A 21,853-nucleotide genomic window follows, 5' to 3' on the forward strand; every position below is an offset into this window, starting at 1 on the left:
CATCCCTCCCCTTATCACATTAGATTAGAACCCATGTGGCGAGAAAGCAAGGGGAGAGGCTGACAACACTGTTACGTTGTCACAGACCCTTACAGCTGTGTGTTAAATAGCACATTTGCCAAATGGACACTGGGGCACTGGGTTTAATGTTCTGTGACAGACTGTCAGTTTTTCTGTAAGGCTTCAAGTTGTCCTGTGTATTTGGGAACTTATGCTAGCACTGTGTTTTTGCTTGTGTACAAAGATTCTCAAAGTTACTTATAACACACAATAATATAAGAAAGTGCATTTTTTTAAAGAATCCAAATGTAGAATATTTGGCAATAATTAGAATTTCTCATTTTAAAATGCATTCAATTCCAGATAGGTAAGTTGCATGGAATGTTAACAGCTGGGAATAGTTTGACGATTAAATCCTTAATTTATAATTACCAGCTACAGAAGTAGCCCTGTGACAGACTGGCGACCTGTCCAGGGTGTCCTCTGCCTTCGTCCGAGTCAGCTGGGATAGGCTCCAGCACCCCCCGCGACCCTAGTGAGGATAAAGCGGTGTATAGAGGATGGATGGCTGGAGAACTACAGAAGTTAAATCTCTATCACACCACTATCACCATCTAACATCTACATAGATGTAATGAATCACATTGGGATTTTTGTATTCGCAAGCCTGAACAAAAAGCAAATATCAAAGTCCATCCTGAAACATGCTGGGTGAGAATTGAAGAAGAGTCATTTCAAACACATTTTAGACCCCAGCAGATGAGACTGCCAGTTTTCTCATGTATGAAATCTGAACTCTCAGAGATAGCATCCCTTCTATTTGACTCACCTAAATGCAGCATAAAATAGTTTGAATAATTAGTGCTCGGAGTGCTTTGAAGCCAAGACATATTCATTAAAGAAGATGATCTCTTGACATCATTTAAGGGAATAAATGCTTGGGCGGAGAAACTAACATGAGTCATTATTGTGCCAATACAGACGTACACCTACGTGTCCACACATCTCTTCTGTACATCTGGATGGGATGACAGCCCTCTTTGTAATAGCCACATTAATTGCAGCATCTCTTACCTTACAAAGTAGAAGTGAATGTTGTTAAGAAGTAATCGCCCAGTCCAGACGGTCTGAGTGTGCTGGGATGGGAGTTCTTCGGGGTTGGAGAACTCCAGGGATTGTTACAGATCTCATCACATGGGTGATAAATCTTCTCATTAAGCGCCAGCAAAGGCACATTGGTAATTGATATCAGTGTAGTTAAGGTGGAGATGTGACACATTTACAGTGCTAGTGTACTGGTCAGCTGTGTTTTATGTGCTCTTGTGGCTGCCACATGAATGAGGGTCACCTACGTGCCTCATGAATCCTTAAACAGCTGCTCTCTGCTGTTTGCCTGGCTGGCAGGGAGAACCGGGCAGTTTGTTATAGGACTTCACCAGTGCGGCTGCAAAGCAGTGTGGCGAACATCTGTTGTGTGTAAAGAGCAATGCTGTGAAATATAAATACATTTGCATATGCATAGGTTCTTCCTTCTTCTATAAAAGAGGTCTTGAAGTATCAGCACTTTGAGGACACACACACACACACACACACACACACACACACACACACACACAAAAAAACACTGAGAAAAAATTGTTTACCTGCAAAAACCACAAATGATAACGACAATGAAATATGCAAATTTTTTCACATATGGTTGTTCTGCCTCCCACTGTAAGTGCTTCTCCATATGCTGGAAAAAAAAAAAAAAATCATTGTTAAAGCTCATTTTTGTTTTGCAGTAAACATGAATTATTAATGTTAAAATAAATGCAGATTTCTGATGCTTGCCTTTTCTCTCCTTTAGGTGCACAGGAGGTGGTGATCAGGTGTCCACTTAATCATATACAGTGTATTGGGACAAAAAAATGTATTCATTTCAACAAACTCTGCAATGGGGCCAGAGACTGTGAAGATGGTTACGACGAAGGAGTCCACTGTCGAGGTAAGAGTTAATGATGCTTTCATTTCCTGATTCTTTTCGCCTTGGGTTTCGAATACATAAATTAATAAGTATTCTCATTACCATGGTAATTAATCAGATCATGCTGATCTTATTTGGGTTATTAAGGTTGTAAAATTTATTTACCCATTAAATCAGTATTGAATTTTTAAAATATATCGCTATTTCTTCTTAATGCACTTTGCATTGGAGATTTATTAATCTCAACTTCAGCCAAGTAAATTTTGGCTAAACGGCTCATTATACGAGTTAAAGAATCATTTTTACTTTCAAATACATAAGCATTGTTTAAGCTGTCCTTCGTTGCACTTAATATCAACCAAATGATGATAAATAATGTATACGTCAGCTCATAATATGGTGCTTTGAGTTGGCCCCGTTAAAGTTGTGTGGTGAAACTGGTTGCCAAGGTGACTTCTCATCATCCTACCTGTCAGAACAGGCAGAAGACTCAGCGGGACAATAGCACCAGGTGTTGTGTTGTACACAAGTTTTTGTTGTTTCTCACTTTCCTAGCTGCTATGGACACCTGGCTCCTGTGATAAGGTGGCGTTTGCCTCGTGATTGCTGCAGTCTTGGCACAACAGTAGCCCCTGTCTGGCAGTAACCACAACCTTTTCTGACCTGTAAGACAGCTAAAGTCATGCTGGGCTTTGTCTCTGTGTGAGTGCTAGGTGCACGGAAGTGGTAGCCTCGGAATCACAGCTGTGAGGAGTCAAACAGCCTGTTTGTTGGCACAGAGCAGAATACACTATGCATCCTCTACACAGTGCATCTCTTTTGGTTTTAAAATTGAGGACAAAGGTGTAAGTTTATACATCAGCTAAAAATGGACAAAATTTGTCTCAGTGCTGCATGGGGGCCTGTGCCTTGGAGAAATTGCAATGCAACTGCAACAGCATGCATTTGATTCCCTGCCCCGGCTATTTTCTAAATGTGCTGAGTTGTTTCTGTGCTCCGCAATGATGTTCAGGGATAATACTTTAAGGTCTGTTCATCAAACTAAACACAAAGGCAGGGTAAGGGGTCTGTAAACCCGGTTCAAATGCTGTGTTCACGTTGTGTCAGATTTAATGAAAATGCAAAATGCCACCTGAGAGAGACTCTCAAGTCAGCAGTGGAAGAAAACGCAAGCAATTTTTGCAGGCTCAGATATCTCCCAGTCCTTGTGCCATACTGCTAAAGTGTGTCAACACAGGTGAAAAATGGCAGTTAATCCATCGATGCTGGAAGGACAAGGTGATAAAATCTTGCAGGTGCTATATCAGCTATAGATATACAGATATACCAGCTATATATATGTATATATAGATTTATAGGAGTGGAGTTCTGCACACTTATAGTAGTGCTCATTATCCATACTTGCACCAGATTCATATTGCTTGGAACATCTGAATCATTCTCTTTATTTCCAGCTCCTCAAAATCAAACCTTTAAGGGACTATTCCTGTATTGTTGGAATGCAGCTAGAACATAGGTGTGTGTGTGTGTGTGTGTGTGTGTGTGGTGTGTGTGTGTGTGTGTGTGTGTGTGTGTGTGTGTGTGTGTGTGTGTGTGTGTGTGTGTGTGTGTGTGTGTGTGTGTGTGTGTGTGTGTGTGTGTGTGTGTGTGTGTGTGTGTGTGTGTGTGTGTGTGTGGTTGGTTTTGCTTTGCGTTACTGTAATTTTGAAATAAAAGAAAGATTATCTAGAAACTCCTACAGAGTACTGTAAATATACAAAATAAACAACAAATAAAATAAGGCTTTTTAATTGCGCAGATGAGTAGCATGAAATAGTTAAATGCAGACTCGTTGAGGAAAAACCTCAAAACAGTAACAGCAACCACACAATTCTAAGTGTTACAAAGTTCATTATACTTTTTTCTGAATATGCAAGTAAAGCACATCTGTATGTTGTATTAATTTTATAACGCACAAGCTTGAAATGATTTTACTGATTATGGCTTCAAAACCTACACCTCCACAAAAATATATGTTTTTTAATAACTTAAAATGCATAATAATTGAAAGATAAAGCCCCATTTGACATACCAGTCCATCCAGAAGCACTGATGCTCTCTTAAACGCTCTGGATTCATTCGGCTGTACTGCTCTGCATTTCACAGTTTTTGAGCAGAGCGACAGGATGAGACTGTTTTTTTTTTTTTTTTTTTTTAAGTGCACAACTGGAAGAATATTCTTTCTATAATTTCTTCCACATAGACAGCTTTCTGTCAGGCTGCTTTTTACCATTCATCTTTACTAATAACCGTGTGTGTGTGTCGGGCTACAACGTCTTTATAGAAAACATTAAAATATTTCAATTTAGAAATCAATGTATATATTTGTAATTGCATATATATGACAAATTCTGACAGCCTTCAATCAAGGTTCACTTAAAAAAATTAGTAAATCATACATACTGAACAAGGTCACTCGTGACCCGGTATATGACAGTGTACGTGTTTTGTTTGTTTTCCTTAACAGAATGCTGGACAGAAGATAGTGAATACTGTTGATGCCATTGTTGATTGTTAGAATAGATAAAGGCAAGCATAAGGATGAGAAAGTCTGTTTTCATGGTGCATCATCACATTACAATAATTAAACAGCACTTGAAGTACAATTTTAGATTACTTTTAATAGTGCAGTGTTTTGATGACAGCATCTGCAAATGCAGATGTGCCAAAGTCCATCAGTCATACTTCGATGATTGAGATCATTTAAAAGCAGAACCAGAGCATGACTATGACAAAGCTATTTCACACAGTCAAAAGCACTGAGAAGAGAAACTAGGACTGGTGACATATTCATACAGTTGGATCACCTGCAGAAGATCTCACATGTGGGGACTGTCCTGGAAAACATGGACATTCACCTGCTGTGGCCACCAGTGTGAAAAGACAAAAAAAAAAAGCGCAAACAAACAAAAATAAAAGTTGCTACAACTTTAAAAGACTGATCAATGCTTTAAGTCGTTAGTTTGACCAGAATCAGAATTACCACTACTTGAAAAAATTTCTCCATCCACTGTTGACTGCAAAAAAGTGGACCAGTAATATATGCCCCAATCTGCCTTATAGAAGTGCTGAGTTGCCAGCAACCCGAGGTATGTACCCATGCATTTAAGGGTTCATTAACCTCACTACAAGCCTTTATAGACCTTAAAAGGGACATATTATGCTCATTTCCAACCCTGTTTTTATTCTAGGACTCTATTACAGTAGCTTTGCAAGATTTACATTTCAAAAAAAAGTCATTGTTTAGCTTATATCGCCTGTTACGCAGGCTCTTTAAGGCCACCTCCCTAAAGGCCCACTTTCTTCAAGGAACAGCAACCAGTGCTTGTGAACAGCACTACATCCACTGGTGAGGCGTATCTGAAAGCAAACTGTAAACCCATGGCGCAACATAATTGTATGTACCTAATTGGAAATTACAATCTAGCCTGAAAGTGAAAAGCACGAACACAAAAGCAACAAAGGGTACAAGTGTGCATCTCTGTTCACTGAATATGCACTTATTATTACCTGTTTGTTGTGTGATGTCAGGGTGGAGTTATCTTTTCAATCAAAAGCTTTGTATAAATATTTTTTTCTCTGCATAACTCTATTAATAATGTGCATGTGGGAGATGTTAAAAAGGAAAAGTAAAATATTTTTCCGCTTTTGCCAAACAACCGTGTCGTACCTCCCCGGACTGTCAGTTATTTGTATCCTGGAGTATACTGAATGTCTATAATACTACTGAAGTAGACTGCTTTGGGAGAACCTGTACATACCATTTAACAACAAGACTGCCATTTGACAGGCTTTTAGCTTGGGAGTACCGTGCCTAGGGCAGATTATCATATAAAGAAATACGTGATGAGCTCATGCCAGCGGGTTGCACAATTCAAAAAATGTTGGAAATCTGGTATTTAGAGCAGTCTGAAGCTTGAAGCTAAGTTTTTTGCTCTTATGGATACCTCATTATTTGAGACTTTGACCACGTTGAATATGAACATCCAACATTCTAATGAATCAGAAATACAGTCTAGACATTTCTAGTCTAGACAGTCTAGACATCCATTCACTATTCTAGCAGGAAATGGCTGATTTTTTTATTTTTAGGAATTTCAACATAGGAATACAGAGGCTCATTTCCAGCAACCACCACTCCTGTTTTCTAATGGTACATTGTGTTAGCTAATCGTGCTGAAAGACTAATTTGTGATTTAAAAAAAAAAAAAAAAAAAAACCCTTGTGACATTATGTTAGCACATGAAGAGAAGTGTGATTTTGCCTGGGTGACCCCAAACTTTTGAACAGTCGTGTATGTACATATAATTTGGTCCTTATAAGAGATTTAATCATTTGAATCAGTGATAAATCCTTAGTATGTCAGGCTTGTCCGCATTACCTGGTGTTTTATGTTACTACTGTGGTTTTCACAGTCTTAACCTTGTGAATAAATCCGTTCACTTTCTTTTCTCTGATGCCCTGTCAACCATTCCTTGTCAGTGAACGGGTAACATGGCACCCCTGTGTTCTAAATGTCCCTAAAAGGTGCTATCTGATGTACCGTGTAAGAATGTGTGATCAGAATACTAACAATCCACCTCTTAATGCAATGCTGCAGTCAGCTGCTTTGAAAATTTCCTTGCCTAAAGCAGTGAAAAGATTTATTCTTTCTCAATGAATAAATTACTCTTGTATAAAATATGAATATCTTTATTTCAAAAATTAATGGATTAATTGTTCCGTCACTTTTTTTTTCAGACTTTGCGATAAATATAAAAATTATGGTCTGTCAGACTCGCTGCGCGATCCTCCTGCTTAGGTTCAGTCAGGGACACGGACGGTACAGGATGCTCAGTCCCACATGGACAGACCAAACTCATTGGGAAGCAGGAGAAATTGAGGTCACCAAAGAGAAGTTTTAGGCAACCAGCTGGGTCTCTTAAAACTTTATTTTCTCTCTCTCTCTCTCCCTCTCCTGCCCACCTCTTATGAATATACATGCTGAACATCCCAAGAGGCCTTGATATGAAGGTGCCCAGATGGAAAACCACCAAACTCTTTTCCGCTCACCTTCAGGAAACTTGCTCATTCTTAATCGCATGCCCATGGCGGTGCCGCGGGATCTCGGAAGCCTCTGTTGCTTGCTTTGATGAAGACAAATATCAGTCCTAAGTAAACACAATTTGGCATCATATGTTATCTTTAGGGCAGTCCCAGAAAGTGAACATAAACAAATTTGAGTGGTTTTCACTTTTGCACCAAAAATTGTATATTAAAATGTTTCTATCAGTTCTAACCGAGAACACAGGTTTGTAACACTGTCACCATTTTTTCCAATGAAACTGTCAGTTTTTGTTGCTGAAACAAGCAATGCTGGCAAAATAATTAATCAAATCTTGCTTCAGACTAAATCAGAATGGCACGATTACAGCAGTGTCACCAAAGACTAATGCAAACTCAATGTCAGTATTTTAGCCTTGGTTATATACAGTGCAGGATGTGACATAAATAATGATAAAACTCAATGATATTTTTCTTTACACTTTATATATTCTTAATTACCACAGCAGTTTTAAGTATAGCTGTACTTCTTCTGTGAGAGTTGGCTTCAATTTTCAAAGAAAGTTTATTCATTTGATCAAAATGTGATCCTCTTTGAGTCATTGTCTGTCTGGTTGCTTGTGTGTTGACATTAGAATATCATAACTTTTTTTATGTGCATACTATGTCACTGGAAATACTAAATGCACTGTTTTGTGTGTGTGTGTGTGTGTGTGTGTGTGTGAGAGAGAGAGAATGAGAGAGCCTGTCCAAGTCATCAGCATTAAGTTTCATGAGTCAGACATAGGTGATCAAAAATAATCATAGTCTTGGTTCAGTTTCCATGGCTGTGTGAATACTGGCACCAGTAGGGTTTGCAGATTGTTTTCAATACAATGCTTTGCCCATTCATATTATACTTTTGTGCCCTCCTCAATGCGTTTGGTGAACATGCAATTAAATGGGAGTTGCATGTAAATTGTAGTGCAACACTATGCAACCACTAATTGCAGGTAAATTCATGGTACTCAGGGATTATAACAAGAAATAATTGTTGTAATGTCTTGTTCCATTTGATGGACACAGTGTTTACAGTGAGATTGGAGCACTGCACATTTCTTTCCATCACATTTCTTTGCAATGCTGGACCAAAATATGTTATTTCAAATACTATCATTGAAACAATGAGTAAGCTGCCTTGTTTTTCCTTGACAGAAGAGCCCAAACTCAGCTTTATTGATTATATATAGCACGTAATATTGCTTGGTTATTCTCAGACTCTTTTCTTAATCTAAACTGAAAAACATTTTATTCTTATTGTTTTGTAGTTCTTGTTTCCCTATATAAAACCAAGCAAGTTCTGAGAGAACGGTTAAGTCGAATAAAACAGAATTTTTATCAGTTAAAATGTAAATGTAAAAGGTGTCTGCTAATATCAGACAACATGCAGTTCATGACATCTTTCACTTCTGCTGCCATTTAAACAACACATTAAATACCATGGTGCATTTATCCCAGACTAAGCTCGACCCACACCATTGCATTAATCATTAACAACCTTATTTAGTAATGGCTCACGATTACTTGACATTTACTGCAGCATAAGCCCATTTGTTCGTGGTGAAGTGTGGAGCAAAAAAAAAAGGAAACGCACACAGAAAGCAGGACAATTTGAATATGAAACACAGCACACAATAGATACAATTCATGCTTTGTTCACATTTCAGTCTCAAAAGAGTGAGGCCTGTGAAGCTAGCTCACAGAGCATAAGTTGCGCCACGAAGATCACAAAATACTGTATACATATATCCAGACTCCTGCTCTATTATGACGTTCTGTTTAATCTGTCATGCATGTGCTGACTCTCTCATTGTCAATGAAAGAGCTGCTTCAAAGCTCACAATACGATCATAGCTGCCACAGTCATTGCTGCTGCTCACTATTCCATTTCATCCCCCTGTGGGCTCTGATTCTAAGGTTTTCCCCCAGTAGGGCAGTTTGCTGCTCCATGATCTCTCTCTCCTCACTCTTTGTGCTAAGCTTTTAAATGTGATGTCTCAAGGAAAACTGGATCAGTGTTCTGCATATACCATATTCAGCATGCAATATATAATATCCAATTCTCTCTATGCAATTTTACAATCGTTATAGTGTGGGGGTTTCAACCCTCAGTCCCACGGCTCAAGTTGGACTTACGCATAAACCAATTGCTGCATGAATAAGCAAACATATCAGCAACAGAGCAAAACAACCTATGATACTTGGTTGTTACCCCCTCCCCCTCTGAGAGTTGAGTGAAAGTTTTAATTGGTAATTTTCCAGTCACAAAACCCACAATTTTGATTATAACTAACCAGTTTAAGCTGAGGGGCTGTTAATTTCACCCACTGTAATGACAACTGTGTCAGCAAATTGACTCAGCTGTCGCTAATTATGGTTCATTTTGAGAAAACAAACAAAAAAAACACACAAAAAAAAGAAACTCTTGGCTGTTGTTTGGCTAGTATGCTCTGTGCATGCTGGTGGCTGTCGTACTATTGACGCTCACCAAATATGGTTTTGCGAAACAAGAAACTCGCCTTCAAATCATTTTCAATGTTTGCTAAAAAATAAGAAATGGACTGTAAGCTTGGTTAAATGACCAACAGAGGGTTGGTTCTTGCCTTGCATGATTTAGAGAGGTAGCTAGCAGGCAACTCAACACATTTTGGGTGTAAACGATAGCTAATTAAGAGATTTCTCAAAAGCGCTTTAACTAAGCTTTTAAACACTTTGTGCAATCATTTTAAACTATGTACAGTATCCCTGCAACTGGAGAAGACACGGGAAAATAAAGAAAATACAACCAAATCCAAAAATCTGCTGCAAATACAGAAAATTACCAGATACTTGGCTGACACAGAATGCAACATGGTCATCTGCATTCAACAGGTGCAAGCAGGAAATGTCATGAGTCAATCCGTAAGATATCACGCGATCAGCGTCTGTATTACATGTTTTTGTGGCCGATGTCAGGCGCACATTCATGATTTCACCTCATACTGGAGCAGAGCTAATGCAAACTTAATGTCCTCTCAGCTTACAATGAGCCAATGAACCTCCATGTCATAGATCATTACTGAGGATGAGAGGTGGGTCCAGGCGTCCAAACCTCACAGCAAACAGCAGCACTCAGGGTGAGGATTCTGACTGAAGAAAGTGCGTCAGGTTACGAGTGCACCAAGAGCATGCTTGTCATTTTATTTGACATTCACTGAGCTGTGCACCATCAATTCGTTCCCCGCTGTCGGTGCCAAGCTCTACTGTACCGTCCCGAGGCGTCTGAGGGCGAGCATTCAGTGCCTTAAATGTAGCCTGATGGCTTGTGTGTGTTCCAGCGGCTGTGCACCCACACACAGTGCTGTGATTATGCATGGGTTTTCTGGCCACAAAACAATCGTTGCTTTCCACCCACCCTACTCGTAAGATTTGGCTCCATGTGACTTATTCTTCTCCCCCAAATAATATTTAAGTCGGAGGCCACAGTGGTGGAGATTATGGCTCATAGCAGATGCCTAACTTGCCTATTAGGCCCTGAAGGTAGTATCCAAGTGTTGCAGGAGCACTGGGAGCAGTGCATTCCTGCACAAGGAGATCACTTTGAAGGGTCTGTGGTCAAATCAGGCAATCAGGTATGGTTATTGCTCTTTAGAAACGTACTCACTGAACTTTTTGATTGCCCATTCTGATGGAATATGCCGCAGATGTAGAAAAAAAATACCGGACCACTTTGCAAATGCAGCGAAAATGGTTCCAAGTTACACTAAAAAGCGACAGACACAGCAGGCACACCATAATGAATCATGAAGCTACCAAAGTCAACTATCTGACAGCATTAGTAAATTAGCTGAAATTTAAGTTTTGTATTTACAATGATTTGTTTGACTTTCTATGATTCATTTTTCATTGCAGATATCTGCTGTTTGCCTTAGTGTTAGCATTTTGCTCATTATCAGCGTACTGATTCAAATATTCTTAAGAAATGCATCTAATCAACAGTGACGCAGATGGCTTTAGCAAGCTTTAACCTTGTTCGTTTCTTCCGCAACAGGGGGCAAGATCAGTTAATGTTAATCAACTAGGAGCACATTAGTAATAAAGTTCAAGATACGAGGCTGCTTTTAATTATATTTTTCTAGTTAACCATTAGATGAATTTGGAGATTATTTAAAATTATCTAGAGTGAACCAATGCCATACTGACTTAAATTATTTAGATATGTAATCCATCTTTAGGCTGAATTTATTCAATTCAATTTTTGTTGGCTTTCAATTAGTCATGGTTAAAATGCATTAAATGGAACTGATACAGTTAGAAAGATTCAGCTGTTTCTTTGCAGTCACCAATAAAAACAGAATTGGAGTCCTCGTCTTGCTATTTAAGTTTGAATTCACCATGACAGTAAAGGCATTACAAGTTCAAACATTCTATATTTCTCAACTTATACCCACTTAAATTTAGATACATGACAGAAATGTATTGACTTTGATCTGTGAAAAATGACTTAAAGTGGTTTATTTATATATATCATAACAGGCAAACATAGTTATAAATTGCTTCTAGGGGAGGCTAGTTGATTGTGATTGCGTATTTGATTGGACTTTTGGTGTGAACCTGTGCCAATCCCATTCAGTCCGACGGCAAATTGTCAGCAGAAATAATCCTCTGAACAAGGCGGAATGTTGCACTGATGAGGTGCGGCTGCCTTTCCCGGTGCACTGTGTTGACAGGCTCTCTAATGTATTTGATCCCAAAATATATGGATCTATTTCTGCCACGTAAGGGTAATCTGGACTTTTATGCAGCAATGATTTCCATGTCATAGCACAACTTGTCAAAGGCAATGTGTTTGCCCTCTGCAGGAGAACGCACTGATTCAAGTCATTTGGGGATTTGAATTATAGTTGCTTTCAGACTCGCACTGGCAGAAAAGTAGCAGAAAAAAAAAATGTAATTACTAAACATCAAAGTGAGAAAGTATTGTCTCCCCAGTTTATCTCCTGTGGAAAACACATACCTTAATTGTATTTTTTATGACTCTGACATTCTGATGCTAAAAATAATACGGGAGATATTAGTGTACATTTTTTTCTTTGTTTTCCTTTAATAGGCCATCTAAAAAAAAACAAAACAATGTCAAACATGCATCTTCCCTCCCACCCTCTGTTTCCGAACAACATTCAATTATCTCACTTGATTAACTTTTCATTACGACAGCTCAAACAAACAAACGCTTTTCTCCAGGGTGAAGGAGCCTGTGATAAGTGATGCTCTTGTTCCAAAATGACTAGCCATGAATACAGCTCAATAATTTTTTTAGTGTTTCTCAGTAGGTTGAAAATGTGCTGCCATCCAGCCTTGCAGACTCTGACATATTAGCATATTTATTAAATTTTTGCCCCTCTAATGGATGGAACATTTGCAGTAAGTAGTCAAAGTGATCGCTTTCCTCTCTCCTGTGCTGCGCTGCAATGTGAAGTGCTTTTCGGTGTGTTTCTACCACGCTGCAGTCACTTAAGCAGCGGTTGCAATTCTCTATAGTGTTCTATTTCCTACGTCGGCTTTCAATTCTGATCCATCTGAGGATTTAAAGGTCATTTCCAAGGAGTTTATCAAAGCATTACATGTATTAAACTCATTTTCAATTCTGTCTCAGATTTTGTTGTGCCGTTTGAGAAGTTGAAGTTCCAAGTCTTGTGGTAACACGGGTTACGATTGACTGCTGCCAGGCCCCACTACACACTATATAAACAGCAGCAGACATTGGCAATCAATATTTCATGCATCGTACTTTGTTCTTCCACAGTCTGGCAAGATATTGTCACTCATATCATTACTCTCTCTAATATGAGGAAACAATCTGGTGTCATCAAATCCTATTACAGCGGATTTTCTTCCTCAGGAGTGGTAAGAATTAAAATTTCATTGTTTGCAGGAAGATTTCGACACCCACACCCATGATGTTTCTTCCAATATTTAAGGGCATGTCAGAAGCCTGGCTGTGCACCAGTTCTCAAATCTCTCAGCAAATTGTGCTTTGAGGGATTAACAACGTTTACTGTCACATTTGAGCCCTAGTTTGAGTTACAGGATTACATTTTTTTTCTTCAAACTACATGTACATGTGCATGTATCTCTCAATTTCTTGGGAAAATGGTACCTTCTACAGCATCCGGACAGCACCGTGTCACATCAAAGCTGACATACTTAAGCGACTCAGATAAATTTCTAAAGACTTGTCAATAAATTGTGTCACTGCAATCATTGCACATCTTATACAAATAACGTTTCCCTGCACACACGTCTTGAATGTTTGAACCCCAGAGAATATACGACCCAGTTTCACTGTTGTGAGATCATTCTTGTCACTCTTGTCAACTAGAGGATACCAACCGCAGCTACGGACTTTGGGGAATGGTTAAGGTTCTAATTTATGCTTGGAAAAACCATTAAAAGGTCCTTGACACAGTCATGGGTGCACCTTCTGTGTTGGGTTTGCATTTTAATTTGCTCCCATATTAAATACAGGCCTTGACTGCAAACAGAGTTTTGGGGAAAAGCTGGCCACTCACAGACAAAGGCCAAGGCTGTCCCTAAGGGGAAGCCATAATTAGACCAGATGGGGCAATCTGACTGTTAGCCCTGGGTTAGTCTTTTCTCGCCCATGGTGAGACTTCTTGTTAGCATTGGCAAAGGAACAGTGCCACACTCACCATTCATACTCTGCCATCTGTGTGGCAGAATGTGGAAGGCCTGAGAAACTTCTGCTCAAGCGACCTGACAGACAGAGGCAGGACTTTTTGTTTGATTGATGCTGTGGGGTGGATTTTAGGTCCCAAATTGGCAGAAATTCCTTGCTACCATGGGTTTTCATCAGTTCTATGAAGCAAAAATTTAATTTTAATACTGAACTCATTTTGACTTTTTCAAACTTTGTGTGAAGTGAATATAATTATGATGGTAGTGCCAGTACTTTTCAAAAAGGGATAGACATGGTTTTGAATGTTTTTGTAGGAACTGCATAATGGCCCATTTGGTTTGCCTCTTTAGGGGTGATATGACAAACCCTGCTCTGGCTGGTGATTTTATACTCTGTAGTGAATGTATACAGTTACTGTAATATGTTTGCATACGGGTAATACAATTGTTAAAGTCACTGACCCTCCTTTCATTTGAATTTCATCATGAAATTCCCCACGTCTTAGTCTCCAAATCTCCTCACGTCGTCTAAGCTTTAATCCATTTAAGACTTTTAATGCAAGCCAAACCTCTAACTTTATAATTGAATCACTTCAATTTATAAACACTACATAAAAAAATGTAGTCTGGTAGCAGTTGCTGAGTTCAAGACCTCAGCAGTAGCAGTGGGTACTGGATAGTCATGTGGAACGTCCCATGCAAGCTGCTCACTGACGTTGGGGATGGTATTTTTAGCGTTGTCGATCTCTATTGTCCTGCTGACTCAAGCCTATATTATAGCCCTGTGCAGTCTACACTGATACAAGATGTGTTTTGTGTACGGAATCTTGAGCATGTCTGTTACTGGTCCGTTTCTGAAAGGATTCATTGTGCTGTAAAGTTAGTTCCAGTCATAAATTGGAAGCTGTCTTTCACGTATCCTCATGAGGTGAAGCCAAGTGACCAGATTGTGAAAACTCATAGCGGTGGTTGTCATGAAACCTCTACAAAGTACATGTTATCCTGTAATTTCAAACGAGAGAAATATGGTCAGTGGTTAGATTTTTGTCATCTCACAGTAGAAAATTATTAGTGCAGTGATTAATCAGTCCCAAGACATATATGATTAATCTGCATCGAATGAAAGCACATTATTTTAAAATTATTCTTTGAATTGGATGACAAACTTGCTACGTGTTGCAATTTTACGGTATCTGTGCTCTAAGCTGACTGTTTCCCCTCCCTCATGTGAAAAGTGGACCGCATGGTTTGTGTTAATTTAAGTACATTCTCTGCTAGAGACATATTGACATTGCAATTTCCACATTACTGATTGAATTTGAGGGAATCATAACTTTCTCAAACCCCATAACAAAGACGCAGAACATCCTCTGAGCTTCACACATCTCAACCAACCTTTTTTTTTTCTTTTTAGCCAAGCATAATATGAAAACAGATGGATTTAATTTCGTGCAATTGGTAGAATCATTCTGTTGATACATCTGATTATAGCAAATTAGACTGCAGTAGACTTCAAATTAGACGGGGCTTGCTGTTGTGAATGCATATGCTTCTTTTCAGACTGTAACATTTGACTGCATATTTTAGTAACTCAAACATTTTGCAAATCAAAGATACTTTACATAGGGAAAGGGAATTGGATGACTGGCTTACATTATTCTGTTCTATATCCATTTGTTCAGCAGCTCATGAATATTTCTGCATGTGCACTGACTGAGTATTCCTCGTTTTAAGGTGCAGGCAGTCGTTATATTGTTTAGGGACAAAGCAGTGGGTGTTTATTTCTCACATTGACTTTATTCTGACAATTTGTAATTTTACTGCACCTTTTCCATTTTTCCACAGTAAACTAAGACTTTTGCAGCAAAATCAAAGCATGTTTCTTCTACATACAGCATATTTGCAGACCACAGTATCACGGTTACTACATGCACTTTATTATTGACTGATGTTCTCAGAGGTAGCATTGCATAGCTTTAGATATGTGAAAAGCGTCTAGGAGGCTCAGTGGCAGATATAAAATCCCTGCAGCACTCTGTTTGCCAAGAGGGAAAGCTGATCATCTGGTGTCTTTGAGTAGATATAAGGATTAGCTTTGAATATCTGCAGGCCGGCATGCAGTCATTTTGCATACTGCCTCACAAAGGGGAAGCGTGCTAGTTACCATACCATGTGAGGAACAATAATGCACAGGTCACTTGGGGTTCACACACAAGTTTGAGAATGGCTAAGCAGAGATGGCTGGAAAGAGCATCAATTTTTGACCTGCCTGTTGGGGTTGACGAGTTTTTCTTTCAGAAGTACCTGCTATTTCAGTCTACCTTTTCCAGCCAACATTTTAAGCAAAGAATTGCCATTGTGATGCGTGGTTTTTATTATTTTTTTCATGATAAAATAATGAAAAAAATGCTGTTTTCAGCAGCCTGTATAGCATATGGATGTGACCATACATCATGGCGCAGTAATAAAATCAGCAAACTTATACAGTACATCACAATTATGCAGTCTGGAGAATCCCAGGCCACTTTCTGGTCTGTATGAGAATCAATCACAGATAGCATTTAGTTAGCAGTGAGGCTACAGTTTCAGATTGCAGCTTTCTTTTACCTCCCTGCTATTGAGCCGCCGCGGCAGGTTTCAGGTTGAGAAGCCGTTTCATACAAAGCCATTGTTTTACTTTGATCTCATTGACATACAATGTATTCAAAGTGTATGGCAGTCAGAATGGACAGAGGAAGTCTGTTTATATGCACCCATTCAAATGCTAATGTGTCAGCGAGATAACAGCCGGTAACACTGTATCTATCCAAGCAGACAAATTTTACTGGCATGTGGCTTTTTGTAGATGAGTGTAATTTTGGTTACTTTCAACCTGTGCCTTTTTTTAGCTGTTGTATTGAATGTTTTGTTGTGCAGCTTTATATTGCTCCACTATGCCAGGAAGGCTTCCTTGTAGTTCGTCCCAGTTTGTCCAGAACAATTTGACTCCATACAACCCCATAACACTCGAAAACACCACCTCATCCTCTGAGATTCATCGACTACATGACTGCTTGGCTTTCCAGGCAGCTGGTCCAATTTAAAATGAAGTTTGAATGCAACATCAGATGAAGTGATCTACATGAAATTTACCTGACATATCAAATAGATTATAGTATGTAATGTCATATTCACAAAGTGAAGTCATGTGATTGATGTGTCGAAACCACTTTTCAGCTGTGACTGTCAACATGACAGTAATGACATCCAGCTTTCATTGCAGCTACCAAACAGAGGCGAGTTTATTAAAAGAGCGATTTTAAAGATGTCATCCTGTTAAAAATGAAGCTTTTTATCTTGCAACGTATCCATATGGTGTTTATTTTTATATGGTGACGGACACATCATGAGTCAGACAGCCAGAGTTGCATATGTAACAAACCCAAGGAAGCAGTCCAATCAGCTTGCACTGTGGGGCTTTCTGTCATTCTTCAGAAACTATTTCCAGTTTGAACATTTACGGCTGAATAACTCTGACGCTACAACGTGCGCTGTGTAGTGTATTCTGATCTGGAGTTAATTTCTGAGGGAAAGAAAAGTTTTTTTCTACTGTATTACGAATGGCAGAGCAATTACTAGATAAATGTGAGGCATTCAGAGCTGAGCAAAGCAAAATGGGGTAAGCGGTTTTGTGTCAATTCATAATCAGCGCCACGTTCGGCCATGTCAGCCGCGGTCGCATTAAGAAATGTTAGAACGGTGCTAACCAAGAGACTGACTCAGTTTCAGATGATAAAACTTTAATGGTCTCTTGTTAAACTGGGCTGAAATGTGTCTTGGACACAGCCAGAAATCCAGAAGCAGCATGTTTTTGTGAATGCTTTTTTTGTGTCATATGGGACTGGGAACTCATTGTTTTTGACTGTTTCATACAGACAAATTGGAAAAACAACTCTCCTTATATTAAAGTAGATTATAAAGGATGCAAACTCCTGAAACGTTGTGTTTTTTGCCCTTGTGGTGCTGACAAAACATAAGAAGAGTTACATAAGGTAGTGCAGTTACAGGCATTCATTTATCTTAAATACCAACAGATCAAGGAAACTGCCTTGCGAGTTTGACTCGGCAGATGCGATTTCCTGTGATGATCTCTTCTTTATACATAACTAGTTATTCATTACTTTCATAAAAAATGTAATCTGGTAGCGTTGCCTTCCCTGCAAAACCTATTAGCCAATGCAAATTAGTTGCATGAGAACGTGAAGCCATGGGAGACAAGGTTACATCTCCCCAAGTGCAACAAGTATCGGAGCAAACTTCAACATTTAAGAAGGGTTTCTTGCAGGTAATATTACATACATATTGGAACTGTGCTGACCTTGTAAACCTTTTTTGCTTGCTGGTGATTTAAAAGCTCATTTTCTCATAAGGACATTAGCTCGACTCCAAGAGGTAACATAAGGTCTGTCTGTTTGGGTGGAATGAAATAGAAATTACTTTGTGAAAATCTCTCCACCATAATGTGTTGGAAACTTCCATTTTCTATACAGCTTGAAATCAGAGCAGTTGAAGGAGTGGAAGAACAATTTGTCCTCAGACTGAATCGCTGAGCTCTTTTGACATTGTCAAAACAACTGCGGTGTCTCACACAAAACATTATCTGCACACAGGGGCTTGCAGGTTTAAAGTCACTCTAAAAGATGAGATGTCTTTTGAGCACAGAACAACTACATCTTAAGACTTTTCTAAAATTATTGAAGGCTGGTTTCTTGTTACTAATGGCAATGTTAGTGGAATAACAGTATGTGGGCTTCAGTTTTCAATTTTAATCACCAGAAACAAAATGCAGAACCATAACTCAACATTTCTTATTTTTCTTGTGAATATGTGCAAGTAATTAATATAAAAATTGGGATTTAAGTGTAATAATTTGAAGAGACTGCTGTCAGAATTATGACCTCCCACATTCATTCATGTTTGTCTGTTACCACCCACAATCATCCAATAATCCAATCCTAACTTTTCCACCGAGCCGGAACAGTTTTGATATCAACTTCCAGTAAAAACACATTAGTACACGTCTCAGACGTGCCGGTGTGTGGTTTAGCAGAGCAAAAGAATGCCAATTTATCTGGAATTCGATTGTGTGTAAAAGGCTGTGTTATTGTCACCATTTCGGTATCACAAAGGATCCTCTTTTGCAGTCAGTGTCAGCAACTCGAATGTGCAAAGACTGAGCATTTCCTTGGAGTTTCCCAGGAGTTACCAGCGACAGTGGAGTGGGGGCTGTCTCTCTCTTGATCTCTCACCCCAGAAAGTTTCAAAAATTTGTTGTTTGCTTGATAAAGGCCTTTTCGTATAATTCTGAAATGTACATTATTTTTCAGTTTTAGATAACCTAGTTCACCACTTGCCTTTGTACCATTTGAAGCTATGCATTGGACTACAACTACTTGGATTTCAATTAAAAAAAAAAAAAAAAAAAAAAAAAAAATATATATATATATATATATATATATATATATATATATATATATATTGACAGTACTGCTTGGAATCATGATTTTGTCTCATGCTTTGTCATTGCAGTCTCTTTACAACTCAGTGTGTTTAGTTCTAACTACTCTGCTCTAAGTTCACTTGGCAATTTTGGATAATGGCATTTATAGTGTAGAAAACCCTACCTCATAGCTGCGCTCTTGTAGAGTAATGGAGTGTAGAATAGCAACAACATGATTAAAGTCAACAACATATCCTTTAAACACAGGACAGTAACCCTATACCTTTTAGAAATAGTTTGTTCCCATATCCTTTTTCAAGTGCATCAAGCTTCGGGGGTTTTCTTTGTTGTTGTCCCCTCCCTCCACCTCAGAATCATTTCACCAGTGTAAGTCAGTGAGGAGTATTATTAAATGTCTAAGCAGGCTCATTGCGGTCCACAGGCTACTGGGCATTTACCATTCTAATACTTCTGTGTTTGCTTGCTCTCCATCACTTCAAAAATAATGTTTGCTCCAAAATGAAATTTCTGTCATTTTACATTCAGCTCCCTGCCAGTCAAAGCTCCTCTGAGGGCTTCATAAAAACCAAATACACAGAAAGTTCGCCCCTGTAGTTCCATCTAAAAACTCTCTGAAGCTCTGACAGGTAGCAGGGATGCTGTTAACAGCCTGAATATTTTATCACTAACAGGATTTTTTACACAGTTGAGTGAAGTTTAGCCTATTTTCTTTGTGAAATTGTCAAAGTCACTGACATTTTAATACAGGTTAGCAACAGTTAATTAGCTGTGTGTGTGTGTGTGTGTGTGTGTGTGTGTGTGTGTGTGTGTGTGTGTGTGTGTGTGTGTGTGTGTGTGTGTCGACCTTCAGCTTGTTAGTTAGCAGTCAGTCATCTTTATATACTTTATACTATATCTTTTTCTCCCTTCACTTGTAAACTGTTTTCTAATTAGTAGTTGACATATTGGTCTGCAAGACACACTCACTGAGATTCATTATTTTTTCCAAATTATCCAGCTACACCATTTATCTTCGTGTGTTAGTGAGCTAGTTAGAAGAAAAGATAGTCCAATGAAAAAAACAACCTTTAATAATTCACTGTTTAAAATTGTGTGATCGACTGACATCACATTATTCCAACTCTTAAAAATCATCTTTAAAAAGTCTCAAAAGTCAGTCACGAAGCAGCGCTAAATGAAGCTTTGATTGTCATCTAGTTCCCAGTATTCTATTGAATGTAAATACATCCTGTCAGGAGATGATTTAGTTCATTGCAGCAGTATTTCATAATGTCTCGAAATGGTGAGCACAAAAAAGACCAAGGATAATCAATGCGAGCCTTTATCTTTTGGGCCGCGAGTTGACATTAATTAATGTTCTGCGGTGGCATATCCGTCTTTGTACTGTTAAAGCTTTGTTTTGAGGCTTATACTTTCCTCCGTGCCATTTAATCATTTATTGTGCTGAAAGTTGATTGTGCCATTATTAGTAGCTGTTCTAATGCTGTGCTGAGCATGAAAACCGATCACAACATTCAGAAAATACACAGGAAACAATGATGCTGGTACTTCCTGAGGGCTGCTACCAATCAATCAGTTTGTCAGTTGAAAGTTTGAACAAGTAAATCATCATCCAGTAAATCACACAGGCTTTTCTCTATGAACAGCATCCAGGTTTTCATGGTCAGCCTGATTTTTTTTTTTCCACCTCCTTTTGCTACATGACAAAAGAACAGTTGTGACAGAAAGAGCCATGACAAGAAGAAAATCCAAAAGTAATTTCCCAAATTTAAAAAAAAGTAATTTCCCATTCCACCTACCCTTTCACCCTTCCCTTTTTCTTCAGTCCTCACTTTTTCCTCTCTTTCTCTCTCCCCCCGCAGAGCTCTTGTCAGCCTGCCATGAGCTCCGGTGCCGCTATGGCTGCGTCATGACGAGAAACGGCACCTTCTGTTTCTGCGCTGACGGCTTTGAGGTCGGCGAGGACGGTACGAGCTGCAGAGGTAGGATTCTGCAGCGCTGGTGGGGGGGCCTTCTGCCATGGATCGCTTCCCCCCTTTCTCCTCCCTCTTCCCCTCACCGATCTCTCCTTGTGCCCTCGGCCAGACTTCCTTCAGATGAATAAGCAGGAGTTGCTGCGTATATGAGAACCATCTGTCTGCAGGCAGGGCCTCGTGCACAATGAATTACACCCCCAGCACACATACATGCATACACATATTATATACGTAGCGCACAGTTTCTTTTTGTGTTTTTCTTCTTTATGCTCTTCATATGTGCCACAGGCCAAGTTTCTGACAGCCAGCAAGGAAGACAGGACTTTTGCTGTCAAAGGTGCCTCGAGTGTCTTGCGTCTTACTTCGACTCTGCGCATACCTTCTACCAAAGACTTGGCATAAAATTGCACAATTACGCTAGTGGAAGAGGTTCAACAGAGTAGTGGTGTTTTCTGAATTTGATTTTGTTGGGGAAGACATGAGACAGAGGAGTTTATGGGGTACTGCTGCTCCGATAAAGCCTCATTGGTTATAGAAGTAATTATGCCTGAGGTGCCGGAGTGAGGCCACATTAAGTATACTTTATGTATTTGGGTCATGTTTGAGCACACC

General features: G+C 39.1%; 1 protein-coding gene across 4 annotated transcripts in view; it reads left to right on the forward strand.

Moving 5' to 3' along the window:
* lrp1bb (low density lipoprotein receptor-related protein 1Bb) overlaps positions 1–21,853 on the forward strand; it is a 270,427-nt gene that overhangs the window by 88,543 nt on the left and 160,031 nt on the right. For all 4 annotated transcript variants that reach the window (XM_051958593.1, XM_051958591.1, XM_051958592.1 and 1 more), the window contains 2 exons: positions 1,850–1,987; positions 21,128–21,247. In XM_051958593.1, the coding sequence (XP_051814553.1) occupies positions 1,850–1,987; positions 21,128–21,247 (258 nt within the window). The remainder of the gene's footprint in view (positions 1–1,849; positions 1,988–21,127; positions 21,248–21,853) is intronic.

This window comes from Acanthochromis polyacanthus, chromosome 14, assembly GCF_021347895.1.
Source record: "Acanthochromis polyacanthus isolate Apoly-LR-REF ecotype Palm Island chromosome 14, KAUST_Apoly_ChrSc, whole genome shotgun sequence".
NCBI lineage: Eukaryota > Metazoa > Chordata > Actinopteri > Pomacentridae > Acanthochromis > Acanthochromis polyacanthus.